This window comes from Mustela nivalis (assembly GCF_964662115.1).
Source record: "Mustela nivalis genome assembly, chromosome: 8".
NCBI classification, from domain to species: domain Eukaryota; kingdom Metazoa; phylum Chordata; class Mammalia; order Carnivora; family Mustelidae; genus Mustela; species Mustela nivalis.
The window spans coordinates 124,447,768-124,469,097 of record NC_139027.1 but is presented as its reverse complement, the minus strand read 5'-3'; the positions used below and the strand labels follow the sequence as shown (position 1 = coordinate 124,469,097).

Here is a 21,330-nt window from a genome sequence, read left to right as displayed (position 1 = left end):
ACGAGTACTGTTTACTGTGAGATGTTCTGTTCCTCTGCACCATCCACCTGCCTCCATCCGCTCAAATGGCTGGCTCTGCCCCAGGCCACGGTCTGGCCAGGATCGCCCCCCTTGCTGACCTCCCCTGACCACCTAGCTGACCAGGGGCTCTGCTAGTTCCCCCTTCCCGTCCGCGGCTGCGTTTGCAGCACGGTGCTTCGTGGATTTCCGTTATGGGAATGAGTGAATGGACAAACATAACTTCTGAATAGCGAAGTGGAGTCAAGGGAGGTGTGAGGACCCGGACAGACGTTCTGTAGCCTGAGTCTCTGGCTACAAGTCTGAGTGTTACCGGCAGCGACTAAATGTATTTAAGGAAGCAAAAGTGACATGTTCTATTCAAAGGTCCATTAGATTGAACATTCTGGGACGGAATCTGGGGGAGGTCTGTAAACTGAAAAGGAGGGAAAAAAAATTATAATTTCACTCACATGAACCCTGAACTGAAATGTAGCATTTCGTTCCCTGAGGCCAAAAGTGAAATCCACAGCACGACAAGAAATGCCTGTGACTTTAACACCAACAAAAAGTGCGCCTACTTTCCTGACATGCTACCTTGCTATTTTGTGAATTAATCAAGTTTCTACATAACACGTTTAGGAATATTTCGGTAGCTATAGTTTAATATCGTTGGGTTCCTTTATAATCAATCCTGAGATTCTGAGAACTGCATCTGAAAACACGATTCCTAAAGAGGGGCACAGAGATTCATCAGACTGGCACAAAACTGCAGACCGTCGGCCAAAGATGGACAGGCAGAGCCCAGATGCCAAGGAATGGAGGGACCCCATCATGGTTACCGGAGCGCCCTGGGAAGGAACTCAAGGGCAGGGTCCCAGCCGGCCCTGACACTGTGGCCAAGGGTCTGGATTTGAGCTGTCTTCTGGCAGAGACCTTCAGAAATATGTCCCCGTGGTGGTGGGGCGGACAGGTCTCTGATTGCTACATTTGTTTCCTCTCTGAAGCTCATTTGTGAGCTGAGAACAGCCCACAGCTTGTTTACCCCAGCCCCTGGCAGCCCCCGTGGTGCCTGGCACAGAGCGGGCACCCGCGAATGTTCTTGACTCTTGATTATTTTCCCAAATGGAAATCTATCTTTCTCGTGAATGTTTATTGAGTTGGATTGTCACAGCTGACGGAGAGGAGACAGGGCCAGCTGAGGCCGCCCACGCGTGTGGGTGACACGGCAGAGAACAATGCCTCCCTCTGCACAGCACAGCTTTCCAAGGGTCCTTCTGTGTCCTCGTCTTGCTAATCACTGGGATAACCATCGTAACGAGGATCCATCCCCTTTCCTGAGCGCTGGGCCCGAGGCAGGCACGTAGCCGGCTCACTGGCGCACCTGTGCCCACACCAGGTACGTACCCTGGTACGCCATGCACGTCTCAATGACATCCAGGGTGGGCTCGTCCTCGCAGAGGTCATACGGCATGTTCCCATCCGAGTTGACTGCGAGTAAGTCGGCCCCACTGCAGAGAGAGGGTGAGAGTGAGGGCCAGGGGAGTGTGGCTGGGGTTGGTCTGGCAGCCTCTGCCCTCCAGCCTCTCGCCGGCAGCTCCGCTGTGCACCCTAGCGCCCCAGCCCTTCCCCCTTACTGGGGCCCCCCAGCTAGGACAGCAGCTTCAGGACTCGGCTTCTCCCAGGAGAGCAGCCCCAGCAGACCTCCACCGGCTTCCTGCTCTGTTGGGCCAGCGGGCAGGCACTTGGGGACAAATGTCAAAGTCCTCCCTGGTGACCGTAACATAAATAACATGAATGGCCCTATAAACACACCGTCTTCTTTCATCTTCATCCTAGTCCTTGTGGGCTGCTCCTGTCAGCCCGTCTCACTCAAGAGGACACAGAGACTCAGATGGCCAGTTGTCCGAGGTCACACAGCAAGGACGTGGGAGGGTCAAGGCTCAAACCCTGGCTCTGTTTCAGTCTGCATCCCCCTGCAGAAACACCCTAAGCTCTCCCCCACCATCTCCAAGTCCCATCCCCAAAAGCTGACAGCCCAGGGGTAAGACCGAGCCTTGGGGCTCCCTGGCAGAACCTGCTTTTGGGGCCAGTGGTTCCTACGTGTGGTCCTGGGCTGCCCCGCAGAATCACCCAGGCATCCCTGAAATACAGGGCAGCTTCCTGGACTCTACTCCGGACCCCCTGAAACACCCTCTGGCGGGGGGGGGGGGTGCTTGGGAGTGGGTACTCTGAACCCACACGCCACGTGACTCTGGCACAGATCAGCGCTGGGGACCCGCTGCGCCAGGGTGGCACCACTCCCTTTCCCTCTGGGCACCATCACCGGTCAGATGCTCCTGGAAGACTGAGTCACACCCAGGTCCTCATCAGAGCTGTGGGCACGGGGCCCCCGCCAGTAAGTCCTCAGGCCCAACGGCCCTGCACGGAGAGGTCTCTGTGTTGCCACATGCCCTTGGGCAAGCTGATCCTCCCCTCTGATCCTCCGCTGTGACCTCCATTGTCCCCTGCGGCCACCTGACAAGCTGCTGCTTTGCTGAGACCTCTGCCAAAGGTCACCTGTTCTTGGGCCCTCTTCCTGATTCCTTGCTCTCAGATGCTCTCCGTGGCCTCCCAGGACCCACTCTAAGCACCAGCACTGAAATCCCCTGGTTTCCTGCCCAGTGCCCTAGCACTTCTGCATTCCTGAGGGACCACTGCCCAGCTCAAGTGCTCACCAATTATCAGGGAATTCAATAGAACCCACTTGAAATGGAATGTTGCTTTTTTTCTGTGTTTACAGAACCTGAGCAGGAAGAAATGGGCAGAAATGGCCTTATTCCTAGGGAAGACACTGCTACATGGTGCCCCTCCAAGCAGGTTCTCCCCCCAACCCCCAACCCAAGGAATAGCATGTAGATAGCATTTGGGAGACAGGGCCAAGGAAGGATGCTTGCTTTTTTTTTTTTTTTTTTAATAGCAAACTAGCCAAAAATGGCAACAAGACATAAAGAGGGTAGTGGAGACGAGTATAAACTCATGGACTCACAAAGACAGAAAGAAAGAGATTTTAAAAAACAGAAGGCTACCCTGATACCCTGATATGAAGCCAGACCAAGCCCCTACACGGAAGGAAACCTACAGACCCACATACCTCATGAACACGGATGCAACCGCCCTCCACGAAATACCAGCAAACCCAAGGCAGCAGCACGGCAAAAGGATCACACACCAAGACCAATGGGGACCATTCCGACAATGCAAGGGTGGTGGTTTGGGGGTGGGGGTACAGCACAAAGGGAGAGAGAGAATGAAGAGAGACAAAGAGGAGTAGGAAAGACACACAGAGATAGAGGGAGGAAGGGAAGGGGGGGGCAGAGGAGGAGAGAGAGACATAGAAACAGAGGCGGAGGGAGGGTGTGGGGAGAAAGAGACACACCAGGCACCACAAGAGGCAGAGGAAGTGGTGGCCGAGAGGAAGAGGAGAGAGAGGAGGGAGACAGAAGGCAGAAACAAAACAAAACCAGCACAGAGCTCGCGAAGGCAGGGCAGAAGCCCCGCTGGGGGAGAGAGGGCCACGTACTACTGAACGAGGATTTTCACCAGGTTGATGTGGCCACAGGTGGCCGCCGCATGCAGGGGCGTCCATAGCTCGTTGTCCTTGGCATTCACGTTGGCACCATGGGAAAGGAGCAGCTTAACAATCTCCTCAAAGTTGTCGATGCAGCACTGCGGAGGGTGAGGGGGAGACACAGGCAGGATCAGCTCCCGCAGGGCCTCGACCCCGGTGGGGACACGCCAGCTTCCCCTCGGGAGGCCACGAGAAGGACAGTGGAGCCAAACTGTGTCTGAGTCTGAATCCATCTGTATGACTTCCATGCTATATGACCTTGGGTAAGCCACATAACCTTTCTGAGCCTCAGTTTCCCCATGAGGAAGTTCATAATATTTAAGACATAAATATAAGTGAAACATAAAAAACATAAGGGAGCAGCAATAAGATGCTTTTGCAAGTGTTGGTGAAATGAAAGGAAATTTTGAATGAGACTTTAAAATCGTTTTTAATTCCTGAAGGCCTTTTTCAAACAAAATTGTATGGACGACTCTACCTTAGAGAACAAATACGTGCAGGGAGGGCTGACTCCGGCTGGAGCAGGAGTGGGTGTCGGTGGGGTAAGGGGGCTGTTGGGGGAGTCCCTCTCCCTGTCAGTCACCTCCAAGGCATGGCCCAAGGTCACAGTCTGATACCTCTGACTCGGGGACTTCTGACCCAGGAGCTCCATTCCTGGGGAAGCCCCAAGTAACCAAGCCTCACCCCCAGAGCACCCACCCCCACCTCAGGGCTCTGGGGACCCCAATATAATCCCTGAAAGGACATGGCCATGTCTGTGCTCTCCCCTGTCCACATGTAGGCCGGTCCTGGAGAGAGGGCAGGTTCTCGGCAGCCCTTCAGAGAGACAAAGGGCTCCGACAGCCGTTAGAGCTCTCACACTCCAGGGACACAGACAGAGATAGACTCCACGGGGCCGGAGGGGCCTCAAGCCCATGAGCAGAGAGAGGTGAGGACAGAGGGGGAAGACAAGGAGAAGCCGCAGGGGATGAGGCAGGGGTCTGGGCTCAGGACTCCCCAACCAGGTAAGGCTCAGCTCTCTTGCAGTGGGAGACGCTGTAGTTATACTCAGACAAGCAACATAATCAGACTTGATTTTTTTGTTTTGTTTTGTTTTGTTTTTTAATCTTCCCTCGGGTGGATGTGGAGAACAGACTGCGTGCGAGCACTTTTGGGGGTGGAGAGGGACAGTGAGAAGCTATGTTGAAATCATCCAGTTAGGAAATGATGGCGGCTGGGCCTACAGGAGTATCTGTGGGCAGAGGGAGAAGGGACTGGATGTCAGCAGAAGAATCAGGGGCACCTTTGGGAACCCAAAGCCCTGGGTGTGGATATGGGGTGGGGGGACATGGTGCCCAACCCCATCCCCAGCAGAGCCACGGCTCAGCACCAGAAGGGCATAAGGGAAAGGAGCAGCTGTTTACACAGATGATGCCAGAGATCCAGGTTCTCTCCCTGCTCTGGCCGGTCTGGGGTTGGCTGGGTCTAAGGGCATCTCTCCAGAACTGCGGGGTAAAGGGAATTCAAGGAAGGGTGGCTCTGTCTCAGGAGGGTTGAGCGAACCACGCAGTGGTGCTGCATGGCCAGCAGAGGGCGCCAAAAGCACTGGAGTGAGGTCTTGGGTAGCAGCAAGGGGCCCCAGGCTGGCAGTGGCTGGGAGGTGGGTCTAAGAAGCCCCTGTCCAAAGAAGAACCGGCTCAGCCCCACCCCTCCCCCGTGTCAGGAGACAGTGGAGGCAGAAAACCCACCCGTAGGGCTCCAGTAAAGTGAGGATGGGGTGGCAGGGGAGCTCAGGTGGAAAAGGGAAAAGATTGTGCACCCAGAATTGCAGTCTTGTGAGAGCTATGGCCAGCCTGAAAGACTCAGCCAGAGCAAGGGCTGGGCTTGGGGTGCACGTTGCAGTGGTCGGTGGTGGCGTGGGCAGCCCTCCTCCCCCACACTCCCCAAGGTGGGAAATGGCACCTGCCGTTTGATGACTCCTCCCGCCCCCTCCCTTCCCACATTCAATCTAGCAGCAGACTTGGGGATGCCATCTCCTAAGTCCCTGCCCCCATCCCACTGCCTGGTGAAGCTTCACCGCCTCCCCGTCTCCCTGGCGCTCCCCTTCCCACGCCCTGCACCCTCACCAAACCATCAGTCTCAGTTTACAAACCCCAAAGGCTCCCTCTGCCAAGAGGAGAAGAGCCGCTCTCCTTTGCCAGGCATGTGAAGCTGCTTCTTAATGTGCTCCTTGGTCCGATGCAGGGGCAGTGACAACAGTAACGACAGCCCCGCCAGTCACGTTATCGATAACCACTGGGAGTGCAGCGGAGGAGCCCTGGGACCACCTCGCTAGCCTTTGGCCACCAACTGCCTCATTCGCTCCTCAGAACAACATCCCGAGTGCTCCGGAGTCCTGTGCGGCTAGTGGCTACCGTCCACCGTCCAGCACGGGGCAGATGTACAGGACATCCCACCGTCATAGAACATTCTAACTGGACGGTGCTATCCCTGAGCCTCAGTTTCCTGAGCTATAAAATGGGGATAAGATTTCAAAGGGCTGTTGTGAGGCTCACCCTATGCTTCACAAAAAGCGAAGTGACTACAGACACGAGCAATGGGACGGATTTCAATAATGACAACACCGTCTCATGATCGTGCTGTGTCAGGAGACGCGAAGGGCTGTTATGAGTACTCACTTAATCCTCACAACAACCCAGCGAGGTGGGCACTAGTTATTCTGATTTCACAGATGAGGAAAGTGAGGCACAGAGAGCTTAAGTACCTTGCCCAAGATCATACAGCTAGAATGAGGGGGTGCAGGACACCCTGTGCACAGGAAAAGCAGCCAAAAGGACACATGGGAAGCCACTTGGCTGATGGCCAGGGGTGGGGCTTGCTCCTGGGGCTCCTGGATGGGGGCAGTGGTCAGTCGTTGTCCACCCCTTCCTGCCTTCATGGGCACAGGGAGAAGCTCTCACCAGCCCGGGGGTCCGACAGCCTGGCCTCCCACCCACCATGTTGCATTCAAGTCCCCCTGCTCAGAAACTTGGGCCAGGGCACAGGGAGGCTTCTGTGTGTTCCTTAAGTCAGCATGCACATCTTGAGCACCCACTGTATGCCAGCATGGGGGAAGACACTAGGATGTACCAATGAACAAGTGACCTGGGCTCTGCGCTCATGAGGCTGAGTTGGACAGAGGGAGGCCAACATCAAACGGTTCAGCTAACCGTTCAAACGGCCGCCAGAGGGCGTGCTCAGAAGGTAGGGATGCCCTATCACGCACCCCAGCGCCCGGGCCCTCGCCACAGACTGGGGCTAAGTGGGCACATACCCACATGCCCACATGCTGGGAGAAATGCGGTGCAGAGTAGCCAGTGTGTGGAAAGAACAGAAAGGCCAGAGGGCTGGAGTCTGGAGAGCCAGGAAGCCCAGAGTGCTGGTTGGGGGCCAGGCCTTGAGGAGCCTTGTGGGAAGACACCGAGGGCTTTGAGTAATGTGAGACTTTGACCTGAGCATCCCTGTGGCCACAGCGTAAAGAGCAAAACAGGGAGGGGCAGCTGGGTGCTGGGGACCAGCGAGGGGGCTAGCCCTTTGCCCTGCTGTGAGAGCACCTGGTTCGTGGCCACACGTCCTGGTGTATGACACCCAGGCAGGTCAATCACCTCCGTCACCAGGGTGGAGGGGTGCCTTGGTGGGTGTGAATAGACACGCTTCATAAACTTCAAGCTCAAAACAAACTTGCTTTGTTTGCAAGCCTCTCGCTGGACAGTGAGGACGCAGTGGACAAAGGCTCCCTGTCCCTGGAGGCTGCGCGCGTGTGCTGGGCGTGCCTCCGCACCAGGGCTCTGGGGGCGTGTTCGTAACAGACCCACATCTCTCCCCTGAGGAGAGAAGAGCCTTTCAGACGAGGCAGCCAAGGATCTCCTTCCCCCTCCTCCCTAAGGAGTCTGGGCAGGAAAAAGCAGGGAGGGGGGTAACTGTTCAGGTAGGGGGGCAGCAATCGGGGGACCCCAGAGAGCCTGGCCTTACCTGGTGCAGGGCTGTGAGTCCATCCTCATTGCACAAATCAGGGCTGACCTTATTCTTCAGGAAGTAGCGTACTGCAACAGAGGGGACAGGAGTCAGCATCCCGTCATGCACCAGCACGCGGCAATGCGAGGGGCCCGGCTGAGACCCACTTTCCCCCGTGGCCTGAAGCTGACCATCCTACTGACTCTTTACAACAGGCACGGGAGGACGAGGAAGCTGCTGTGGGGAAACTAGGAGTGAGCTGGGAAGGGCGGGGAGAAGACCACCCGTTCCGCAGGACCGATACTGGGTCAGCACCCCAGCAGGTGCTGGGGATGTGGGGGGCGGGGGACAAGGTCTCAGGAGCAGTGGGGGATGGGCGCGGGCCCTTAGCTCCATCCTCGCCAGACCCAGTTCCTGGGGCCACAGCCCCACGGCTTCCTTGGCCTGAGTAAGAACTGAGGTCCACGCGAAGGCGAGACTGAGGCCTCCACCAGGCTTCTAGCCAGAGATGCCATCTCCAGCAGACCGGGGGTTAGGAGTGTCAGGAGTCTGTAGAGGGTATGGTCCACACCGGCCCCACGCGGCACTGTCTGCAGGCCCCTCCCAGATGCCCCGGTAGCTGGTCTCAGCCTCAGCACTGGGTAAGGTCATTTATGGCACGGCCACAGATCACCAAGGCCCAGCGCACCCATCCGCAGGCCAGGGGGAATGCCCTGGGCTGGGCAGGTGGCCTTCAGAAGAGTAGAAGTGTTCCCATGTTCCCATGTAGAAGGGGCTTGGGGAAGATTCTGCTCGCATAAGGCAAGGGTTCAAATCCCATGGTGGGGGGCACGGAGGGTGGGCCAGGCTTCCTGTCCCAGAAGACACTCCTTGAGGCAGACATTAAACACCAGCTGCTAAAAGCAACATTTGTGCACAGTAATTATCGGGGTGTTCCCCGTGCTGCATGGGAGCCCCTGATGCGGAATGACTCCCATGGCGGGCAGTTATTTTCAGCCAAAGGTGTGACAAATCACCCCATCTCTACAGAGCCCTTCGTATGCTGGAGCCAAGGCCCCCTTGTATGTGGGCTCTGCTCCAGTGAGGAGCCTGGCTCTGGACACAAGGGAGCAAAGACCCCACCGCCCACACCCAGGGCACGATCAGGCTTTCCCACCTCTGGTTCCACAAGGAAAATGATTCCTACATGCATAGTGTCTTCTTACTGAGCCCTTCTTCTGAACCCAGGTCCATGTACATGGCCTCCTTTCATGGGTCCCCAATCTGTAGCTACTCCCCTCGTGGAGAAGAAGAGACAGAGAGTCCCAGTCACACGTGACCATGCACAGCAAATCAGATGCTCTAAGTCTGAAGGCCAGAATGTTGGCCACAGGGCTGTTCTGCTCTGACCCCGAGGCCCAGGCACAGAGAGGGAACCAGCCTGGCAGGAGCCCTAACAGCTGGTGTGGAGAGGCGGGAGAGAGCAGAGCCACAGCAGTGGAGCCCCCCAGGACCCGGCTGGGCCTCCTCCTGCAGACAGACAGGCTCAGGGATCTACACACAGGACAGAAGGAACACCGCAGGTCCTGGGGGGCGCGGTCAGGTCTTTCAGGGCTGTGTTAAACATGAGCTTGCCTCCTCCAGCTTCCTGTTTAAAACCCTCTCATGGCTCCACCTTGCTCCTGGAATGAAGTCCACAATCCTTTCGTGGGGCTGGCCAACTACAGTACACGGGCTGAGTCTGGCAGGCAACCTGTGCCTGTAGATCACGTTGTTCACTGCAACACATCCACGTTCATTTCTTTACACGTGGCCTGAGACTGCTTTCACCTGACAACAGCAGAGACTGTGTGACCCACAGAGCCTAAAATATTTACTATCTGGCCCTTTATAGGAAAGGTTTGCAGGCCCTGGTCTTCAAGGTCCTGCATGGTGGAGTCACCCCTACAGGGTGTCCACCTTGCCCCATTCCAGGGGGCATTGCTCTCATCATAGTCTACGTGAATGGCTTGCCTTAGAGTTGCACAGTGTGCAGCCTAATCAGCTGTACCAGCAGTCCCGTCTCCATACCTCTCCAGGCTCATCTCTTGCTCTCCAAGCACCCTGCACCATGAAGGAAGCTGGCTTGAGGGTGTCTCAGGGGTTAACTAGAACTCAGGGAGCACAAACAGAACAGGGACACACTCTCCCTTTTAGCCAGCCGTGTTCACACGTGGCTGCCCACACCCAGGTCAGTGTGGATCCCAGAGCCCCAGATCCCAGGCTTGGTCATCAGTTTGTCAGCGTGAGCCATCTGCTCTCGCACATTTGTTCAGCTGGGGCTGTAAGCAACTTACTCCTCCTCTCTGTTCCTCAGTGTCCTCATCTGTAAAATGGGGATCACAGCAGGGGCTCCTTTGTGGGGCTGCCATGAGGATTAAGTAAGAAAATACCTGAAAGCTACTACCATTATTTACTTATTTATTTTTTAATACCAATGCAAAACAGCCACAAAGCTCCTGCCTGGTCCTGCCAGGTGCTGGGTGCTGGGGACGTAACCATCGACATCCTGTGTTTCCAAGAGCACGTGCCTTGGTTGTAAAGGACAGAGACATCTCGCTAGAGAGCTCCGAGCCCCTGCTGGTTCAAGAACCACATTGTAGTGGTCCCCACTGCCCCCCACGCAAGCAAGGTCCCACTAAGACAGCAAGGAGGCAGCTCCCACCCTCCTCTCCTATATTCCCGCTGCTGGCACCAACCCTGTCCCTCCGCCCACACCTCCCTGACAATCTGGCTGGAATCTGGGCCAAGCAGGGCCATCTGCTCCCCTCCATCTCCAGCTGTAGCGAGTGAGGCTGAACCGACCCATCCCGGCAGGAAGCGGGTGGCGGGTTGCCTCTGCAGGGAGAAATCACTGCTGATAAGCCTGTGGGTTTTTTTTGCCACCCGACCCCTTCCACCCTGCAGAGCAGACTGCCTGACCTCCAGCTGGTCAGGGACACGCCCCCACAGGTGTGGCTCCTGCTCCAGGCCCGCGACGACCAGACAGAGGTGTCTGCCCCCTGGAGGTGGACCTCAGTCCATCCCCGCCGGCCAGGGGTGCTCCAGGGCCGAGCTGCTGTCACCTGGCCATGTGACTGGCACAGTCATGTTTGTGGGGTACACTCCTCCCACCCCATCTCACCTCTGCTTCCACCCAGAACCCAGCAACAAAGCCCACCTTTCCACTGCTTCTGAGGCACTGCCTGATCCAACCTCTGCCCCTTCCTGAATCCCTCCGTGACTGGGTCAGTCACACTGGCTTCTTTCATTTCCCAAGTCAAAATGAAACAAAACAAAAACGGGGCTCCTCCAGGCTTTCCCACACACCATTTCCTGGGCTTGGAGCCCTCTTTCTTCTCACTCTCAGCCCAGCAAACTCCTCCTGAAACACCGATTCCAGCTGAAAGGTCACCTCCTCTGAGAGGCCTTCCCTGATCACCCCAATTTCAGCCAAGTTGCCTGAGTTGCTTTCTCCCATAGCACCTTGCATTTCTGCATTTTGGCTTCACAACAGCACCTCTCCCAGTTTACAAGTACGGGGTGATTAGTTAGTATATGGTAATTATATAATTCTTTGTTTAGTGTTTTGGGTCCCACGAGGGAGCCTGGCTCCTAACAAGGGCCTCAGGATTATCTACTGTAGCAAGAGCCTCTGAAATCTACTCTCTCAACAAACCTCTAGTTCTCACTGTAGTATTATGATTGTTAACTATAGTCACCACGCTGTGCATTAGCGCCTATGTAACTACAGCTTTGACCCCTTTGACCAACATCTCAGAAAAAAAGGTAACTATCTAAGAAAGATGGATATGTTAATTAGCTTAACTATAGTCATCATTTCTACACACGCACATGCGCGCGCACACACACACAGAAACACCCTGTTATACATCTTAAATGCACAAAATTCTTATTCAAAAACAAAAATAAACCAAGCCGTATCTATTGTGTGAATGTACAAAGTAATGGGGGAAGAATGCTCTGGGGCCCCCAGAGCTGCCTGCTCCTGGGGCCACAGGACTGTGGGGACCTGGGCACAGCCCAGCAGACACACCACAAGGCATGTGACTCATGAACTGAAAAGCAACAATATGGATTTTATACAGAAACGAAGTAGCAAATCTCTCTCTCTGAGCTTCCAAAGGCAGCGCAGCCAGATCAGGCAGCTGACTGCAGCAGCCCTTCGGCCCATTCCCAGGCTGGCAGAGGGGTACCCTCTCGTTCCCCTCCTGCCAGGAGGCCACACCTGACACGTCTGGTTGTTCTTCGTGCAGCCCGGTGCTAACGGTGCTCGGAGCTGTGTCGAGCCCTCTGTCTATCCATCCATCAGTCGTCCTGATCCAGTTTGGGGATTAACGACCTGCTGTTATTACCTGTCTGCTGTGACTGCCCCAATCCACAGATGGGAAAACTGAGGCTCAGGTTTGAACCAGTGAAATGACTTACCCAAGGGCACATGTCTGGGAACAGCAGAATTCGGATTTCTAACCCCAGCAGGCTGCCTCCAAAGGTTGACCACTCAGCCACCTGGCTAAAATGGTGCCTAACAAGGGCCTGGAAAGGGAACACGAGCAGCAGGAAGAGGAGGAGGGTGAACGCAGAAGAGAGCCACAGCGACAACGCAGTGCAAGAAGGGCCAAGATCACTGCCGACAGCTCAGCGTTCAGGACTCGGTAATCAAGAGAGTGACCACTGACAGTCATCACAGCGACCCTGTCAGTGCAGTCTGCATATGAGGACGTGAGGCACAGAGGTGAACACGTAGCCTGAGGTCCTGTGGCGAATGAGCGCAGCTCTGGGGCTGACACGGGAGGCTGAGTACCAGCACCCTGTCCGTCTGTCTTCCTGCCGCACCTCCACTCCAACTAGACCCCGCCCCACTCGATTCCAGGCACTCTGTTGGCCTGTCGCCAGCTGCCATCCCCCCCCCCCCCCCCCCCCGCTGCTCCTGTCCATGGAAAACCCCGCCCACATCGCCCACATCGATCCCACCTCCTCCTCTTCCTCAGGCCCCGGGTCAGCCTTGCCTAGAGTCTCCCAGGGTCCCGCAGGTACAGCCTGGTCAAACCAGTTCTTCTGCCTGCCCTTCTGCTCTCCCCTTCCCCAGGGGGCCAGGATTGCTGGGGGGCCCACCCTGCTGCTCAGGCAAGGCCAGAGGGACTAGCACTCTCAGATGGGTTGCCCTGGGTCCTTCATGCAGGGCACCTCCAAAACCACTCCACTGAGCAATTTCAACCTTTCCGCCCACCACCGCTCCTCCCTAGAGCAGAAACAGCTAGAAATAGCTGCTTCCAGGGAAGCCCAGCTGCCTGTGGCTGGGGGCGGAGACTCAGTCAAGTCTGATGGTGACTTCTGCAGTGGCTGGTGCAGCCCGTTCCACTGCCAGGCAGTTCACCCCAGGATCTGGGGCGATGACACAGCTGCGCTGGAGGATAGGCAAGGAGGACCTAGGCTTCCCTCAAAGTCACATCCCCAGGCACAAACCCCAGGAGCCAGGCCTTGCTCTTCCCCAGGGAGCTTCCCTCCAGGGTCCATCTGGAGAAAAATGTTGAAAAAATACCAGTGTTGTCAAGGAAGAAGGGACATCGAAACCTGCATACATTGCTGGTGGGCACGTGAAATGGAGCAGCTACTATGGAAAAGTCTGGCGGTAGCTCAAAAAGTAAATGCAGGGTTAACATGTGACCCGGGGATTTGAACCCTAGGGATGTACCCAAGAGGAATAAACACAAATATCCACAAAAAATCTTATACATAAATGTTTATAGTAGCATTATTTATAGTGGCCCTGAAGTGGAAACATCCAGGGGCCCATCCACAGATGAATAAATTTTTAAAAAGGTGGTTTGTTCATACTGTGGAATATTATGCAGCCATAAAAAAGAACAAAATGCTGACACGTGCCACACCATGGATGACCCTTGAAAACATTTCACTAAGGGAAAGAAGTCAGACACAAAAGTGCCACACAGCATATGATTCCATTTATATAAAATCTCCAGAATAAACAAATCCCTAAAGATAGAAAGTGATTCCTGGTTGACGGGCTGAGAGGAGGGACCCCTGGGGTGTGACAGCTAAAGGGTACAGGGGTTCATTTGGGATGATAAAAATTTTCTGGAACTAGATAGAGGCATTGGTTGTACAACCTTCTGAATATACTAAAGACTGCAAATTCACACTTTAAAGGTAGATTTCACAGTGTGTGAGTGATATCTTAATTAAAAAAAAAAAAAAGGAAGGGGTTCTAAGCTGTTCTTGAGCATCCTGCTCAAGCTCTGCTTGAGCTCTTTCCCCTGCCAGTCCCAGGTTCTGTGAGGTCAGCACAGCATCTGTCCCATTCGCTACTATACCCATAGTGCCTGGGACAGTAGCTGGTAGACGGTAGGTCTTCAATTCTTACTTCATGTAAGGGGAAGGAAGAAGGAAGCCACCGGCCACCTGGTCCCTTCAGGGCCCTGCATGATCTGGCCTCTGCCTGCCTCTCCCAGTAGCTTCCCTCCTAACTACCGCAGACCCTTCCAGGTCCACCAGGCACCCCCCTCTCTCTTGAATCCCCAGGCCTTCTCATGAGCTATCCCTCTGCCCGTCTCTGCCTTTACTTAGCCTGGCTATTTCTTAACCAGGTCTTGGGTTAAATGTCTCAGCTTAAATGTCACTTTCTCTGTGAATTCATCACCTAGGTAAGGTACCCTTCTCGTGTGCTTTCTGTTCCCTCTCAAAACACTTACTGCTGTGATGTATTTGTGTATGGATTTGTCAGTGTCTCTGCTAGACTTTAAGCCCTGGAGGGGTGGGACAGTAGGAATGATAAATTTTTTAGCTACTGTGACATGATTTGAGCTCCTGGTCAACATCTGATGACTGCAGCTGTAATCACAGCCTACCTAGTCTCCACCCAAGCCTCAGACGTGGCCTCTCTTAGGCGGTTCTATGCTTCCTCCTCCAGACAAGCCCCCTGGCCCAGGCCACAGATATTTTCATCTCAGAGAGAATCTTCAACCTTTGACTTCTACAAAGAGGTCAGTGTCCCTCTTAGCATCTCCAATACCTTTAAAACTATGAAGACAAGGTGGCTGAGGGCATGCCAGGCATGGAGCTATTATCTTTTCCTTTCCAGAACCTCCATGCCCAGGACACACGGTTGTGCCGGACAGGAGCTGTGGAGAGGGACTCACATCAGCTATCAAATGCCTCTGTGTATGTGTAACTTACATCTGGTATTAGATGTATACAGGAAAAGTGACTGCAGACCCTTTAGAAGGCAAACTCTATGCAGGCAAATCTTGTCTGTCTTCTTATCTGGAGTATCCAGGACCTAGAGTAAGATCTCAACAAATATTTGTTGCGAGACTTACCAAATAAAAGATTCCTTCTAAGAAAATGAAACCAGGGATATCTAGGAACATCTAGGAAAATATATATATTATATATATTATCTGTAACAGTTCCAAAACCCTAATGAATTAAATCAAAGAAAAATAAATGGAGAAATATTCCACATTCATGGATAGAAAGATCCAACATTGTCAAAGTGTTTGTTAGTTCTTTCTAACTTGACCTACAGATTCAATTCAATCCCAATAAAAATCTCATCAAGTGATTTCATGAATATTAACAAACTGATTCTAAGGTTTACATGAAGAGACAAAAGACCCAAAATCACACTGAATGAGAACAAAGTTGGAGGACTGATACTACCTGACCTCAACACTTGCTACAAAAGGAACAGTAATCAAGACAGTACGGTATGGGTGAAAAACAAACAGATCAATAGAACAGAATAAAGAGCCTAGAGACAGACCCACATAAATACAGCCAACTCTCATCCATTGCTGGTGGGAAAGCAAAGTGATATAGAAGCCTTTGATAGCTTCTTACAAAACTAAATGTACTCTTACCATACAATCCGATAATCAATCACATTCCCTAGTATCTACTCAAGAGTTGAAAACTATGTACATACAAAAACCTGCACACTAATGTTTATAACTGCTTTACTCAAAATCACCAACACTTGGAAGTAACCAAGATGTCCTTCAGCAGGTAAGTGGGCAAACCATGGTACTTCCAGACAGTGGAATATTATTCAGTGTTAAAAAGGAATGAGCTATCAGGTCATGAAAAGACATGGGAGAACCGGAAATGCATATTACTAGGTGAAAGAAGCCAATCTGAAAAGTCTATGTATTGTATTATTCCAACTATATGACATTAAGGAAAAGACAAAACTATGGAGACACTGAAAAATAACCAGTGGTTGCCAGGAGTTGGGCAGGGGAAAGGATGTATAGGCAGAGCACAAGGGATTTATAGGACCCTGGAAATTCTCCGGATGGTATCATAATGATGGACACACATCATTAGACATTTGTCCAAACCCACAGAATGCACAACCCCAAGAGTGGGCCCTACTATAAACTGTGGTCTTTGAGCGATGATACGTCAGCACTGGGTCATCGGGGGTAACCGAAGCACCACTCTGGCAGGGGGTGCCGATGATGGGGAAAACTATGCATGTGTGGTGCCAGGGGGTGTGCGAAATCTCTGTACCTACCCTCATTTTTGTTGTGAGCCTACAACTCTTCTCAAAAACTAAAATCTAAGTAAATAAACAAACAGAAAGAAACCAGGGAAACCTATATACAAAATAAGCCACAGTCAATGCTCATGAAAAAAGCAGTCTTTCTGAAATGTGGGAGTGGGCGAAGAATAACTTCCTAGTGCATCATGGACGTTTGTATGGAATTTCCTCCACGGGAGGGAGAACTGCTCTTAACTCATCTAACAAGAGAGTATGTGTAAGGTTTCTCCACCAGAGCTGCAAAGCCTGCCTGCTTGCACCTCAAACTCAAGGCGAGGGCACTGCTGGTCCAGAAACACAACCCTTGTACCTCACCCATTCCATTCGTGAACACATTGGACCTCGGCTGTGCCAGATCCCTGTTCTGCACTAATTCTGCTTCCAGAATGCTCCCAGTACCTCTCCCTGCAGCTTCCCTGAGATCCAGGAACCTGATCTCCCTTCTGCCCCGCAGCGCCTGGCCTCCTGGGAACTCTCCAAGGTACCAGCTGTTTCCCCCCAACGGTCCACTTCTCCCCAAACTCCCTGCACTCTTCCTGATTTCCTCCTGTTGCTTCCCCAACCCTGTCTCTCTCACCACACTCCTCTGTCTACTTATCTCTCTGTAATATTTTTTTTAAAAAATTATCTAATTATTTCATATCTCCAGGCAAGAAACAGATAAAAATATTCCCACCCTAAAGGCAGAGGCTGAATACATATAAACACTAAAATGGCTCCACGGCCATTGTAATAATATCTAACATTTACCGAATATTTTCCAAGTGAGACACTATTCTCGGATGCTACATGTGTCATCCCAGTTAAACCCTGCAATAATCCTATGACTTAGGTGCTGTTATCAACTCGTTGAACAAGGAACTTACATGATTTGCTCAAGCTCACTTAGCTAATATGTGTTGAGAACCGATCCTAGAGCGGTCGATTGACAGGCACAACTGGTGCTTCAGGCATAACTAGTGACGAGGGATTCCTTAGCCAGATATAACCAAGAATAAAAGCCATTCCATATTCAGTTGCTTATGAAGGGGGAGATTCCTTTAGCTCCCGCCTGCCCATTTGACCATTCTGTCTGGTTTCCCCGGGTCCACTCTCCTGTCCCATAATCATGCCCTGCCCTCCCCCATGATTGTCAGCCTGGCTCTCATTTTTCTCCTAAAGATGCTGTGTCTTGCTCTTCTAACTCAGTGCTCTGTTGCACAGGACAGGGGCAAATCCCACTCTGGGCTTCCACCTGTCTGCTTGAGAAAATTAAACAAGATTTTTGAAAATTTTAAAGGTAACCACTCAAGAAACTGAAATCGGGATTTCTGTTTTCCATATCAATGGAAAAGATCGAAGAAAATAAGCACCATCTGCATTAAAGTCACAGAATGGAAGAAAGAACATAGAAACACAAACATCACAAGGCCTGTGGCAAGATGACCAAAATAACTAAACATCTACTACAATAAATGAAATCATCTACCCTCCCCTATAAAGCAGTGAAGATTTGGTTGTCAAAAAGAAAAAAAAAAAATGTCAAGTGTGTGCTGCTTGCAAGAGATACATCCCAACAAAATAACAGACTAAAAATAAAGGAATGCTCAAATATAAACCAGCCAAACGCAAACACAAAGAAAGCGGGGGTGGCAACATTACTATGATGCAGAATGGAATTCAGGGCAAAAACAGGAGGTAAGCAATGTTAGGTTGATTAAAAACAGATACTTCAAAATGAAATCCTAAACACAAAGAAGATCAGTGGCTGCTGGGGGTCAGTTGTAGGGTGGGGAGAACACAGTCATCATCATGAGAAAACCCCATGAATCACATAATCCACAAAGCAAAATCCAGTGCAACAAAAATTGCCCATATGTAAGTCAAAAATACAGTTTTTTCCCCCGTATCTCAGGCACATACACACACGGAAGAAAAGAGGAGGGGTCAGGGGTAAGATTTACGGACAAGGACGCTCACAGAAGCATTGTTTAGAGACACTGTTCACAACCGAGAATTGCCAGAAGCAACCCAAATGTCTACACAATTGGAGACTGATTAGGTAAATTATGGAACATTCACGTGATGGAATATTCTGCAGCTTGGGTCTTTGAGGAATTTTTAATGATGTGGGAAATGTCTGATATATAGTGTAGAATGGAAAACCAGAGATCAAAACCGTACATTCAATGCAATCTCACTTGGAAAGGAAAAATACATTCCACGCAGGCACACGTGGCTCACTGGAAAAAGAAAATTAAGATATGAACTGTGGCTATCAGTGCTTTTTATTTTATGGTGGCCAGAACTTTCCAAGCATTTAAAAATACGTAGGTGCTACCTTCATAACCAGAATTTTCCAGTTCCACTAAAAACCCAAAACCCTCTATTGAATGACAGCCAAGTGGTAAGAACTACATTTCTGGTGAAATTTCTAGGGGAGTAAGGGGTCTCAAGCTGGTTTGACTCCATGAAGCAAACGCTGAAGCTGAGACCCCTGTGTCAGGTAGGAAGTTAAATAGAACCAATAATGATATCCCTTCATTTGTGTCAGGCAAGGGTTGGCCAACTCTGGTCCAATGGCTCAGTCATGCAATTTTGAGCTGCTTGCAAGTTAAGGATGGTTTCTATATTTTTCTAATGGTTGGGGGAAAAAATCAATGAAGAATCCTATTTCATGACACATGGAAATTATGTGAAAGCCAAATATCAGTGTCCGTAAATGAAGCTGAAACAGAATGCAAGCTCGTGAGTTTGTATACGGCTTTTGGTTGCTTCCGCCATCAGAACAGAGACAGGGCACCCCACACAGCCTACAACAGTTCTTATCCGGCCCTTTACAGAGCAAACTTGCTGATCTCTGGTGCAGCGCTTTTAAGCTAACAAAGCATGTTGAAAACCACAGTCCTTTCCCTCCTACAATAAAAGCTTCAAGGTCCCAGACATGAGAGGAAGAAATCAATATACATTCGAGGTAGACCGTTGCATCCTGGCCAGGAGGGGCGTGGGCAGATCAGGTTCCACATCTTCACCTGCCAAGAAATGCGGGGCACAGAGCCCTGAGAGCCTGCTGTCGCTGCTCACCTCTCTCCCCACAGGCACGCCCCCAGCCCCCAGCTCAGCCACCCCAAGCAGCTGAGCTTCCTGTCAAGAACGTGACCTTCTGAAGCCAGGGTGGTGGGGACTGCAGCTGCAGGAAGGAAGGTATTTTTATCCTGACCCTGCTTCCTGTTTGACAGATGGGGGGTTTCATGTGCTGGTGTTTGGTTTTGTCATTTCTGGTACAGGCCCTGCTCACTGGCCACATCAGAACAGAAGCTATCTCCTAGCAGGGCAGCTCCCTGCCACCCAGGACCACCACCCACCACCTGTCCTCTGGCCTCTTCTGGCTGTGGCACACACAGCCTCCTGTGCAAGCTTGCAGAAACCTGGGCGCCCAGCTGGGCAGGGGGAACATGAGCGTTTCTGCTGTAGAACACAGAAAAACCACTCCTCAATCAGAGGGTAGCTGGCTGGGCCGGGAGGAGAGCAAGTCTGCAGATTTTCCAGAGCTTCTGGATCAAGGCTTGGCTTGGGGAGGACTGACCGGGCCGCTGCTGGAGGCAGAGTTTAGTCTGGGACTTGAGAATGTCCTCAGCCCTAGGATCTGGGGATCATTTACTGATGCTCCCAGCAGCAGATGAAAACGGACTGTCCTCCACCATCCTACCCCAGGACTCAATCAGATGTGGGAACAGAGAGCAAACACATCAGCATCTAACAAGCTGGTAATAGCAATACAATAGCATGTACTGAGCACTTACTGTGTGCCCAGCACAGAGCAGGAATTAGCTCACCGAATCCCCACAACAGCCCCAGGCAGAAGCGAGGCAGCCTCTCCTGTCACTCCTATTTTATAACCGGGATACTGAGGCACAGTGAGTCTAATCAGCTTCCTAGTCAAACCACTCAGCTAGTAAGGGACTCTAGTCCCTTGCTCTGCCAGGACGAGTCCCATGCATGTCTTAGAGCTAAGCCTGACCCCAGGTCTCAAGCGCTGGGGATCTGCAGCCCAGAGCCTTCCTGTTTCCTATTCTGCCAGCACATCCTGCACCAGGCTCTGAGCCAGAGGAATGAATGGGCTGGTCTGACCTTTGCTATAACCATTCTCAGTCTGTAGTGGGGACACCAGAACGTACCACTGGGGGACAGGCAAGCCACCTAAGCATGGCATCTGGCATGCAAACACGGGTGTCACGGCTGAGGATTCAGACCCTGTTAGCCAGTGATCTGATGCCAGGCATGTCATCTTCTCTACCTGAGCCTCAGTTTCTCCCAACTGTAAAATAGGGGTTATAACCTCGTGAGGTTATCTGACAGGAAGGTCACAGAGTATTGATGATGGTGACAACAATAACATCATGACATGAGTTAGGTGCCTCTCCCCTGACACAAACCCTCCATGGGAATGTCCTCAAGCTCTCAGCCACCAAATGGTGGCTCTAGGGCGTGAGCATTTTTGGCACTCTTGTGGGATGACCACAAGATAGAGCCTCAGGGCAGCCCAGGTGTGGCAGCCAGTGTCCAAACGCTGCCCACACGTGCCTTTGCCGTAGGCTTCGCACTGACTAGAGCTGACTGGCGTGTGGCTCTACAGGATGGAGTGTGGCTTCTGAGGCTGTGTCACAAAAGAGAAGGTGGGCTCTGGCTCGCTCCTTGGATCGCTCACTCGGGGAAGCAGCCGCCACGTCGAGACAACCTGCAGGCAGCCCTATGGAGAGGCCACTCAGTGAGGACTGGGGCCTCCTGCCACCCGCCGTGTGAGCGAGCCATGGTGGAATCAGAACCTGTCACGCCACTCCAGCCCTCAGATGACAGGAGCTCTGGTAACATATCGATGACAACCTCTCAAGAAACCCTGAGCCAGAACCCAAGCCACCTAGCTGCCCCAACCTTAGCCTCCTGCCCCTCACAGTCAACCAGAAAAGTTGGTGCTGAATCCTACAGCTGATTAGGGTTTCAATTCCCCACAACCCCTCAGGGCTGAAAACTCGCCTGGGTCTCTCTGTGGCAGGGGCACAGCCCAGGCTTCCCTTCTGCGTGAGAAGGGACCAGGTCTTGAGGCAGCTTCCCGAGCTAAGGGACCATTGACTTGGCTGAGCGAAGGAAGTGGGGAGGACATTGCCAGCCCCTGCCCCCAGCGGCCACC

General features: G+C 52.3%; 1 protein-coding gene across 1 annotated transcript in view; it reads right to left on the bottom strand.

The window, feature by feature from the left end:
- The window catches only part of PPP1R16B (protein phosphatase 1 regulatory subunit 16B), a 92,392-nt gene that overhangs the window by 15,896 nt on the left and 55,166 nt on the right, over window positions 1–21,330 (bottom strand). Inside the window, exons 3-5 of the mRNA XM_082746333.1 lie at window positions 7,598–7,668; window positions 3,560–3,705; window positions 1,405–1,508 (exon numbers count right to left, since the gene is read on the bottom strand). Of these exons, the coding sequence (XP_082602459.1) occupies window positions 1,405–1,508; window positions 3,560–3,705; window positions 7,598–7,668 (321 nt within the window). The remainder of the gene's footprint in view (window positions 1–1,404; window positions 1,509–3,559; window positions 3,706–7,597; window positions 7,669–21,330) is intronic.